Genomic DNA, 12,895 nt, shown 5'->3' with positions numbered 1-12,895 from the left:
AATACTAAAAAAATAGACTAGTATTGCAATATAAATTAAAGTACATTTCCAAATAAATAGATGAATAGTAGTACACTATGAACTGAAATATAACAATTACACAAAACTTTACAATTGTAAAATGATACAAGTTTATCTCAGAAAAAACTTTTCCCATATAATTTGGGTAAATACAGATCCTCAACATTTTTTTTTTAGCATATTCAATGTAACCTTCTAATTAAAAAAAATATGGTGCAATTATAAAACAAATAATATTTAAATAAAGTAAAATTTATTCTTGTTTGTTTCTTAAGCTCCGTCTTCTAGTTTGACAAAAAAAGTATGATGTGCCCAAATATGGTAGTGATATGACATCATCATGTCCATATTGATTTATAGTCCTATAACTCATTGTTTTGTGTTGTGCATGAATATCTTTGAAATGTGTATATATGATGGTAACATAAAGTGCAGTATGTGTTCAGTGGCAGTTATATGATAAATTGAAGGGAGTTGCCCACAAATCAATAGCCAATGGCTGAAGCTCTTATCCTCACAAGGATGACAGGGTGGAGATCACGAGTAACAAAATCTGTGGTTTTTACAAGCAAACTATGGCCCTTATTGTAGTTTTGTACCCATCATCTGGATATCACACCATAGAATTAGGCTTCAAAAAGCACTTTATGAAGGATAATCACATAAAAAGTACCAAAAAAATCCTTTAAATTGATGATTGGCCGAATGCATTTTTGTGTCTATACGGAGCATTTCTAGGATTATGCTTTATGAATACTTTTTGACATTATAATGAAGTATTTAATTTAAGATCGTAAAATATATTTTTGAAAGATTGCCAGAACGTAAGCAAATCAATAAAAATGGCACCGTTAAATTACCACCGCACTGCGGATCAAATTTAATCATTACAATGAGGTCACATGATCTTTGCCTTTTAATCATTGGTATTGTGCGTCATTCAACTTTATGATATTTCCAATTGTATAATAATTGCTGAATTGTGTTATTATTTGTTATGTTTTATAATACATACAAGCATATGTGGACAATTATGTTACAAATTAAAAAAAAAAATTCTGACAGCTACAGTTTGTATAGCTATATGATATTTATGGTGACCCTAAATTTTTTCTATAATTATTAAACATAATTATGCTATATAATAGAAACTACCTGTACACCATTTAAAAAGTTGTTATCTATAATCTACTATACATAATTTGTTCCTAATACAGAATTAGTAAAAACTTGCGTTAAAATGTTAAAATAAAAATAGATTGTGTGTGACTGTGAGATGTTTCTTTCCATTTTCCTAATTTGAATTTGTTTTATATTCCAACTGTTGATAATTAATGAGTGTCGTCTGCTCTCTTGACAGAAGCAGACGATACTTATACTTTGACGTCATACGGCTGTGGCTTGAACGTTATATTTGTCAATCGTCAACAAATGACTATTCAAGAATTCTAATTCATATTTCACTTTATCTAGGCCTTCTATTTTGCGCATCAACTTCACTATATCAAAGCCTGTAACTTCACAGTATTAAGGCTTTCAACGTCACTTTACCAAGGTCTCTTGTGCATCTACAGTAGGCCTGCGACTTTATCATCAAAGGCATTTAAACTCCCTGTTTAGAGGCCTTCTATTTTGTGCATCTAGGCATTTAACTTTATCGTATCAAGGCCTTGAACATCATCATCGAGGCCTTGCTATTTTTCTATAGCATGTTGCTGCATCTGGTATTTCTAAAATGTTGAATCTAGGCCTTGTATTTTGCTGCAACTAGACTTTCTATTCCGCTTTGAATTTTATCCATTCTAGAGTCACCGCCATAAATTATTTATCAAACGAAAAATCTATATAAAGTATGCTAAATAGTACTATTTTGGTTTAGGGTTAGAAAATTTCTTAAGGTCTGCAATTTGAGTCCACAAAAGGTTTTTCAAGTCATTTAAAATAAGAGAGTGTTTTAATTGCATTTCTGAGTCTGTAGTTACTAACTGAAGACATTTATCCAAGTTCTCTCGAATTTTAACTTTGATACTATCTGGCGCATGATACAGTAAGTAATCATACATTACACTGCAAATTTTACGTAGATTTGGATACAATATTTCACCAGTACAATGTTGCGTATCCATGTTACACAAAGATCTACAATCATTCCCAACGACACAGTCTGCATTTTTGTGACAAGGGAATTCTTTTAATGTTGAAACAAGTTTATTTTCAAGAAAAATGTTGTCTAAATCCAGTACTTTAACATCAAAATTGTTAGTGAAGCCTATAGAATGTTGATTTGCACTGCAAAAATGCATATTTCCTTTCGGGCTATCATACATTTCTTCGACAAATTCTAACAATCCAACAGCTATATGTGCTTTATGGTTCCAAAGCGGCGCAGATGCTTGCTCACTAGCTGATCTAAGACCAGATGGAAGTACAGCGTTAATGACACCAGGAAGTCTGCTGCCATATAACTGATACTCCATCACTCCTTCCGTAATATACATACTGCCACAGAACCCATACAACTTTGGAATGTGGTCACTGTCACTTAAAAGCATAGTGGTAAGAAAGTCTTTCTCTTGCAAAAGTGCCCAGATGGTCTTTGCTTCTGCCAGTGAAACTTTACCATCATTATTAACATCAGCAACTTCTAAAATTTTCATCAGAACTCCTTCGTGGTTGCCTTCACCAAATTTGCGTGCAAGATAACCAGATAGCATGATGCGGAAGTCGTCCATCGACTGTCCTTTTTCTGGTTTAGCAAAAGCTACTTCTGCTGGTTCTATTCGTTGTTTTATTGTAAGATAAATATCAGGACTCTTTTTCTTCCTTTCTTTAATGCCTTTAATTAATCCTTCGTATACCTGAAAGAAAAAGGAAAGAAATTATTTACAATTGCGTAACTTGTTCTTTAATAATACAACTATTTTATTTAGATTCATATTTTTGGAGAATTTGGAAAATATTATAGTATAGTACATTTTTATACAAATACTATAAAATGCATCAGCAATACTTATTTTGTACTAAATTGTACTATACTTAACTTGTGTTTGTACTGTAGGTATAAATACTTGTATAATCAATTTCCATTAATTACAGCATCTTTTCATGCTATGTTCACAACCAGAATAGATAATATTTGTTACAATATTTTTCTATCATTTTACAAACTCTAACCATTTTTGGATCATTTTCTATAAGAGCCATTTTGTTTCCAGACTTTCTAAGATCCAGTTTTTAAGTTTGTTTTCCAGGCTTTCTAAAAACCATTTTTAGATAGTTTTCCAGATTTTCTAAGAACCAGTTTTAAGTTTTTTTCTCAATTTTCTAACACTAAATTTTATTTATAAGAACCAGTTGGTACTAAAGTTATTAAACTTAAAACAACAACAAACAATTTACATGGATTCAGCAACAAGTTCAGAAAAAGCTGAACATTAATTCTTAATAATATATGAGATAGAACATGGAGACACTCTCTTAAACTAATGGGGTTAAGGGTTAAGAGGGTTCCCCATTTGGATAGGAGGAAATTTTCCCTTTTAGCAACCATATAACCGATAATTGGAATGCCCTGCCTGAACATGTTGTGACAGCAAGCTCACTGAACAGTTTTAAGAATAGTTTGGACAAATTCTGGATGAATCAACCAGTATTGTATGAGCACAAGTCAAGATACAAAACACTAGGTTGGACCAAATGGAACTGGATATAGAGTACTTCAGTCCTGCCTCTAGTATATCACAAAGTAAACATAAGTAAGTAGAGTATAATAAATATATATTGGTCTTCACTACATAAATTTACTATTAAAATATGCTGTTCTCTGTAACCTTGAGAACTTTTTATGTAGATTTAAGTCATATCTTTTTTATTCTTAACATTATATTATAGTCTTTTTATTTGTTCTATGAATTTTAATTTTTTGTACTGTATAATATGTATTGTTGTAAATTTTAAGCTGGGACTTTTGGCTTACCAGCTATAGAGCTTCACTGTCTCTTTAGAAGCCCTACACGTTCTTGTCAAACAAATAAATGAAATAATAAAGAAATTAACTAGTGCATGCTTCTGCAGGGTTTGATTTGGTAGAAAGTATCCAAAATAATAGCCTCTCCTGTTATTTTTAACAATTTCAAAAATAGATCTTGTTTTTTCTGTAGACCTGGAAGGAAGGCTAGCATGTTTAATCAACAAGCTACAGCTCCACTGCTATTGTACATTGCCATTGCATTCAGAAGTTGTTTCTACAAGCATATTACAAGTCAAATTTGCTATAATCCCTACTACAACATCCTAGTAACACTTATAGTGAATATGTTGATTATGAAATCAAAATACCATATATTGATATCGTTTCATATCAATTTGTAGACACAGTGCCTAGCTTAATATCAATGGTTTACTATTTGAGCAATTATCAGATTACTAAAAGTAATAATGTTAATGTCAACATGTTAAACTAGACGCCAGTCTTATTCACCCAAATAATGATGTGAGATTGAAGTTGATGAAAAGTTGTGAAAATCATGTTGTTTATGCAAGAAAACAAATCTAAATTATAATATAATAATTACAATTACAGTATGCTATATTTAAAGAGTGAATTTGAAAAAAAAAAAATTTTCTTCTAATTCTAATTTTCTTAAAGTACAATCTAATATATAAATAAATTAGAAATACACTACAATGTTGAACAATAGCAGCTAAATATAGAACACATCATTTTATAATTACATGATAACTATGTAATGTGTGTTATTAAAGATATATTTTCACCCTGAAAAAATAATTTTTACATTTTTTGTTGTTGAATATGCCATTTTAGTTTATATCCACTTTGAACAAAATTTGAATCGAAAAAAATTATTTACCTGAACAAACTGTAATTTGGTAAATAAATGGGTTTTTGGTTGAATTTAACCATTTATTTTGTCATTTAATATGACAAAACATTATTCTTTTGGTATATTTTTATGGAAGGGATTAACTTTATTAAAACTACAAAATAACTTATTTAAAGTCTGATTTAATTAATCTTAATTGTTCATGTTTTTGGGGGACAATACATCTTTAAGGGTGTCTAGAAAACTCAGATCTAGAAAACTCAGATCTCAGATATATCTGAGTTTTCTAAATCTAGAAAACTCAGATATCTGGTTTTCTAGTTCCATTTTGGAACTAGAAAACTCAGATATTGATATCTGAGTTTTCTAGATCTAGAAAAGTCAGATATCTGAGTTTTCTAGATCTAGAAAACTCAGATATCAATATCTCAGTTCTGAGTTTTCTAGATCTGAGTTTTCTAGACACCCCATCTTTAATGCATTAAATAGAAAAACACATCTTAGTGTATCCTTGCCATTTGACTGGTTCATGTCATGTGCCGTATAGTAAAAGTTCTATTTAATGGTTCCACTAAATGGCAGCTTTTATTGTAAAAATGTTTAAAATTTTGTTGAGTTTGTGCACAAATTTATCTTATGAATTAAGTTAAAACTTAGCAAGGATATATTAATCAGCCACAAACGGATACATTGCTAGTTCTATAAATTCAAAGGAAATAACCAAGCATGTGTATTAAATTTTTGTTAAAGTTTGTGAAGACTATATGAGAAATATTATTCTCAACCATAGTTTGCATCAAATTGCTCTTGAATATACACATGATTTAAAGTAGTTTTTGCATAGCAATATGTCTGATGACAAGATAAATGGCAATAATCGGCTGACCAGACAGAAATTAAAGAGGATTTTACTATCATTTAGTAATAATAGTATAACTATGGATTTTTGTAGCAAAAATATCCAAATAAAAATGACCTCAAAGCACTGATATGAAGATGGATAACACATTTCACTAACATTCATTTTTTCTGTATCTTCGTCTATCTACAACAGAAACAGTATTTACAAATTGACTTGGTTGAGAGGGGCAAGGTTTAAAATATAGGTGATTTTTATATATCTTGAGACTAAGTAGAGGAATGTACTGTAGTAATACAGTATTTCCCAGATTACTGAAGGCTATATTTTGCCCCGATAAAGAAACAAGCTATCGACAAATATAGGGCTGTGCAACATGATGTAAATAACTATAGATTATGGCATCAACTTTAGTGCTAATTGGTTTAATGCTCAGGGGTAAAGTCAAGAATACACCCGAATATAGCCAAACTTGTACGAAAAAAAAAATTGTTTCCTGTCAAGTTACAACCCATGATTAAATTGGTAATCCTTGCTGGTACCACTAAACATAATGATATTAATCATACTGATTGAGTTTGTTTTATTTGTTCTCTAACATTAAATTTAATATCAATAATAAACATTTGTGCGTTTTCAAAGAGGTCTCATGACCTGTCTGATGACCATTATGCTCTTCAATTGTGGTTTTTAATGTCAAATGTAGGTTTTTCAGCTCACAATTGATGTAAAGTTGGGTGGCCGAGCAGTAAAGACAGTGGAACTGTAATCCATAGTCTTATGGCAAGGGTTTGAGGCTCACTCACTGCACTTGGTCTTTTTGGATACGGACGACTATAAACAGTAGGTCCAATGTACACAAAATGCTCATGTGCACTTTAAAAATCTAGTACATCTTTTGAGACAAGTAAGGGGCTACCCCGGTGAACTAGCTCACACAGCCACTGTTGTGGACAGACGATATAGCGCTGTATTTGGTAGCACTGACATGATCTTTAGAGGAGAAGCGTGTAGTTGTAAACATCTGAGTCCACAGTGCATTGAGAAGACATTGTTTGTGGAATGTGATATATAAAATTAATTAATTAACATATGACTTGTGTGTTTATAGATGATCATAAATGTTTCTACATACCTGAAACGATGGATCTGATGAGATACATCTTTTGATCTGAATAAAGTCTGTGTCACAAATCTCCAAGCATTTGGTGCCACTAATAATTCCTTTCTTGAAGCGATTGCACTAAAAATAAAAGCATTTAGATTAGTGTAGCTCAATGCTAATGCTACGTCGTTAGTGTCATAAATGTAGTATAGGTATCGTTGTCATCTCTAGTTTACAGTAAGATAAAAACAAAAAATTTAAATTCTCACGCAAAGTAAAAACATACATGGTCACCTATGCACAATCGCTCTGGAAAAGCAGTTAATTAACCCTGAATTAAGTTTTTAACAGCTGATTAAATTATCAATTTCTGGAATTATAATAATAGCATTGTAACTGCAAATTTGTCAACTTTATTTCCTGCTATTAAACCCCATTATATTTGTACTCACTGTTAGTGTTCTAATGAGATTTATATTGCATAGTTGTTCTTCAACTGGCGAGTCTATATAAAACCACCATCCTAGACAAAACACCAACATCCATAGTAAAATAATATACTTCATTTTGAAATGGGAACGGTGCTGAAAGAAAAAAAAACATTTGAACAAGTTTATTTACAACAAGCATGTGGGATATGATAAAACTCCTGTAATAACTTTGCCATCCAGTACGTTAAATAAGGAATTGTGGGATGTGATCATACAAAATTCAACCTATCATCAGTATGTTAAACAAGCAATGGATAGGATCACAAAACTTTTGTTAACTTTGCCATTCAGTATGTTAAAAACAAGTATTGTGGGATATTACAACACAAAACTCTGTTAACCTTTCCATTGAATATGCTAAGTACAATTAGCTTTGTGGGATACGATAACTCTGCTAACTTTGCCATCTGGAGTCAAGATTTTATAGGAAGGTTCTTTTTTTAACAAAAGGGGCATAATCGTCATGAGCTAATTAGGCCTATTTACTAGCACTTTCACTGCTGATGGTCTCTAGTTTAAAGGGCACTTCAGAAAAAAGGAGCTTCATATAAACCTTTGAACTCTTCTAGCTACAGGCTTGATCCAGTATGTTTACAACAATCATCTTAAGATGATTGATAAACACAAATTAACTTCGGTCATCAAGTGTGTTAACAAAAACGAAAGCTTGACATATCAGTGTTGGAATAATTACATAATTTGTGCCAATTTCAAATACATTTTAATAAAGTTCAAATATGAAATTTTTATTCAAGAATCAAATTACTCTTCTTAAAAGTAGACAGAAATACTATGCAAATTCACATTGACGACGTCATTATAGAGTGAATTGTACAATACTCAAGTTTATTAAAATATGAATATTATTTATGCTCCAAAACAGAAATACTAATATATTTTTTTTATTGCACTTTTTTGTATACAGTATTTTTTAGATGTTTATGACATAACATTTATTGTTTTTTTTTTTTATGTTCATTTCCATCCATTATTGTTGTTTTTTATATTCTGTAAATGCTGAACTGAATTTTTTAAATATAAAACTTTCCCAACATACAGGTGACTTTTTATTCAAAGGCAATTGATACACAAGTTGCTATTATAAACAGTATTAAACAGTGGACTTCTGACAGGGTTTGAACCCAGGACTCGAGGACGGTAGGCAAGCACCTTAACCACACAGCTACAACTCCAGTACATGTGTAGTAAGGTTTGATATCGCCCTAGGAATACAGAAAATGCAAAACTCTACACAACCATATTTCTTGCCGTTTCATTAAAAGAAAAATAGAGAATCATCAAACAAGATTTAGATACCTATCTCGATATATCATGGATTTGACATTTATTATTTATGTGAACGACTTTTACTTAAGGATAAGCACAAAACCTTGAAAAGTGAAATCCACACAGCTAGCTACATGCCTGATGCATTGCTGAACAAGAGCAGAGTACAAATTGTCATTACAATGTGATTATATAAACCTAATGCATTCAAAATATCAACTAAAATTGCATGTTGCAATGCAGTAGATCTATCTGTTGGCTTAAAGATGTATTGTCCCTTTGACTAATTCCAAAAAAATAAAAAATAACAGATTTCGAAAAAAGGTGGGTCATTTTGAAATATCATAATAGTTATTAACTATCACCAAAAATTTGTCGAAAAAAAAATCATTTAACTGAAATACAGACGTTTTTTTGTTAAAAAAATAACTTTGACTTCCAGTCAAAGTTTTCGATCAAAACATATCCCATAATGAAACGCGCTTGTTTGGCTACTCTGTATGCATAATCATAAAACTTCCTCGCGATCTGTATGAAAACACCTTCTCAATCGTGACGAGTTGTAAACAATCCTAATTAGCATCATGCATAATGCGTACTCGTGGTTCGAAATGTTTGTTTACTTTCGCTCGCGACGATTTTCCAGACAAATGTAATCAAACTAATTTACCTGTTAATTACGTAAACTTGTTACTTTTTGGCTTGAATTTTCGACTTAAAGTGAATAACTTTAATATTCCTTTGATATGGCCAATTTAAAATTTAGAATATTTTGACCTTCATTTTTTTGTGTTTCAAGGGACAATACATCTTTAATATTAGTATAAGATGGGCCTGAGGATTATTATTGTAAATGCTGCTATACAAGAACGATGTACATTTTTAACTTCTAAACACATACAAATTACTTACCTGAAAAAACTGACGGGAAGGAAGTAAATGGGTTTTTGGTTAATATTAAAACTGCATATGCAAAGTCTTTTTTCTTATCGATCTTCAATTTTCATGTTTTTGGGGTAAACACATCTCTAAGAATCCATCGAAATGATACTTTGAAAAACTATGTGAAGCTGTTATGTCATAACTGTGACGACTGACATACATTAACCCATTGCACATGGGATATCTACAATGTATACACAGACTGACAAACGATCTATAAAATATAGATATGATGTGCTAACTATTGTCTACACTTGGAAATCTAATTACATTTATAATGCTTCTCTACAGTAAAATTCCCATAGGTAAAATCATGCTATAAGTTGGTTTATTACCTAGTCTGTGATTTCCTTCACTGTAGATATTTTATCTCATATCTCTCATAGATAATTCTGATATATAAGTTGAAACTAGACAATAATCTAATCATGTCAAAATTAATTAAAAGATAAAAATATGTTGTCAAAATGTACATTATTTTATCAAATTCCCAACATGTACCACACCATTTGCAGATTTTGGATGATGATATATTTAAGACGTCATCAAAATAAAATCAAGAAATGGAGATGAGCAGGACACTCCTTTCCAGGGCACACCTTGCCAGAACGAATGACAACAGATAGAGAAAACTTACACGTCAGGATAGACTCTAAAGCTTTCTACACTATCAATCTAGTTTGACAAAGAAAGTGTAATGTGCCCAAATATGGTAGTGATATGTTCAAATATGGTAGTGATATGACATCAGCATGTCCATATATGGGCACATCACATTTTGTTGTCACATACAGTAAAGTTTGATAGTGTAGACAGAGCTTTAGAACAGGCACACAAGGATGAGGAAGACCAAAGATTTGAGATCATAGCATTCGATGGTATACCCTTTATGAGGGCTGTACAGGACAGAAAAGGATTGGTTAAGCTTTGGGAAGCATTCGGTGATTGACAATGGTTGATATGATGATTATATCTTTGGCACAGAGTATATGAAATAAATTTAAGTTAAATTGAAATTGAATGAAAAAAAAAAGATTTTCCAATACATGTGCAAAAAGACGGAGGTTTACATAAAGTATGTGTTGAAAGATTAAAAAATATACATTAATAATAATAATCTTATATAGTGCTTGTTATGCATAAAGCCTCTAAGAGCAATTCACCTTATTACCCCGGTAATATTTTGGATCAAACACCTCTCGAAAAATACTCCTATAATGTTGCAGCCGTAATCAGTGCAGTTGTCTTTTTATTTAATATACTAGGTACTCATTTTTGTACACCTTACAAGTGTCTTGCCTAAGGATACAAGCAATGCGACAAACTTTGGATTCAAACTCACGATCAATAGTGCACGTCCAACTCAAACTGCGCCACACGTACGCCCGTGCATGTTTTATGATATCGTAAAATGACTGTTAGGACTGTTTTATATTCAGATAATTACAGTTTTGTTATTTTTCTAAATTAGAAACAAATGAAATGTCTATAAAATTAGCAAATCATAGCATGCCACGATATATTCAGTTCTGAAGTACTGTAGAAAAACACTGGAGCAGTTGAACACCCGAAAACTTGAACAAGAATTAATATATGAAATCAGTACTTTACAAAACACTCGGCACATCTTTGAATCAGGTTGAATATTTTATAACGATGTTGTACTACATTAGGTTTTTATCATTCGCTATGATCGATGTCGACTCGATGTCTCGATGTTCGAAAGTGCATAATATTAAATGTAATCATCTATACTAACCATGTAACGCATCGAGTACTAAAAGGCAAGGTGATTCGTTTTTGTTTATGATTTTAAAATGTTCAGTTAATTACTTGATATTAAGTACTTTATTTCGATGCACTCTAGGGAATATAATTGGTTGCATATTGTAGTTTGTTCATATTAATGAAAAACCAGTTGTGGCAAATTAGGTACCAGTTCTTAAAACAAAAACAAAACATTATTACCTAATCAACAGATAATAAATAAATAATTTGGAAGCCTCTCAAAATATTATTATAGTCTCAATGTTTCCCAATAATATTTTTCACAATATGGTTTGCATTACAACATCTTTCCAAAAATATATAAAATTAACATTTTAAACCACCACCACCATCAATTGAATTATTTTGTAACGATAAAGATGAGGAAAGCTTTTACCTTTACCGCTATACAACTACCATACTATATATAAAACTGAAATTAAGTTTCAAGTTATACTGTCTTGATTAAAGAGATCGAAATTGATCATTTGAATAGTATGTGGTTATTGTCATTGTTTAAATTAAGGAATTAAACAGTGTTTCTTTTCCATAGAGCCACTTGGCAGGATGTTGTAAAGAGGAATGTGACTCATTAGCTTTGTACATTAAAAACTAATAGCTATTTCAAGATCCAATAACTTAAATTTGTTTAAATTTGTTTAAGTGATTAATTTCCTAATGCTATTATATGCTAAATACCACACATCTTTTTACGTTCTTGATTTTAAACTGAATTTCTTAATAATACAGTTATACAGCCAACCGTTGCAACAATACCAGACTCTCTGACAACCAGAAACACTCCCAAAACCAGACTTTTCTTGAGGTCCAAAAGATCTCAAATTCATTTTCACCATTAAAAACACATTCAGAATACCAGACTTTCCACAAAACTAGACTCATTACGCCAGCAAAAGCATGGTATCCGGTATTGGGAGAGTTGATTGTGTGTATAAAAAAAGTTTACTCAGTTTTATTAATAATTTTAATTTATTTTATTGGCTAAATAAAGAAAAACGCCTGTTACTTAGATGTGAATAATCAATGTTTTAATGAGGATATTTTTGGGGCGTGAATACAAAAGTAATTATGATAGTGTTGTTAAAGTGGATGTCAGAGTAGCATTATTAAAGCACTTTATTTTCAACAACATACTTCAAACGTAAATGATGTTAAATTGCTTTCTATATACAGAAAGGAACAAGAGAAGCAAGGATACAATATATTTTAAATATCTTAACAGTATGTTTTGTACATTATCACCATACTCTTAGGTTTTGTACAATTTGGTTAACCATTATGGGTATCGACTAAAAAAAAAAAGAAAATTTATCTACTTTAGTAAATGCAGCATCCATTTACAGCATGTGGCTAGTAAGCATGCACTCTTAGATTACATAGGACTGGCAAATTACATGTGTGCTAGAGTGTTATACACATCCTATGGGTTATCAAATGGCGTACAGTAGAACTATTAAGGAGACATCTCAGAGACCAATAAAGGAATTGTCCCTTGATTTTCACAGACCAATTGCCACAATCCCATCATTCGGCCTGATGATACGACTTGGATAGGTTG

General features: G+C 31.2%; 1 protein-coding gene across 1 annotated transcript in view; it reads right to left on the bottom strand.

Moving 5' to 3' along the window:
* Window positions 1–748: 748 nt before the first annotated feature.
* The window catches only part of LOC144836900 (divergent protein kinase domain 1A-like), a 34,211-nt gene continuing 22,064 nt past the window's right edge, over window positions 749–12,895 (bottom strand). Inside the window, exons 2-4 of the mRNA XM_078691821.1 lie at window positions 7,282–7,413; window positions 6,860–6,967; window positions 749–2,879 (exon numbers count right to left, since the gene is read on the bottom strand). Coding sequence (XP_078547947.1) covers window positions 1,887–2,879; window positions 6,860–6,967; window positions 7,282–7,413 — 1,233 coding nt within the window. The 3' untranslated portion in view covers window positions 749–1,886. The remainder of the gene's footprint in view (window positions 2,880–6,859; window positions 6,968–7,281; window positions 7,414–12,895) is intronic.

This window comes from Antedon bifida, chromosome 3 (genome assembly GCF_963402885.1).
Source record: "Antedon bifida chromosome 3, ecAntBifi1.1, whole genome shotgun sequence".
NCBI classification, from domain to species: Eukaryota; Metazoa; Echinodermata; class Crinoidea; order Comatulida; family Antedonidae; genus Antedon; species Antedon bifida.
This window is presented reverse-complemented; position numbering and strand designations above follow the sequence as displayed.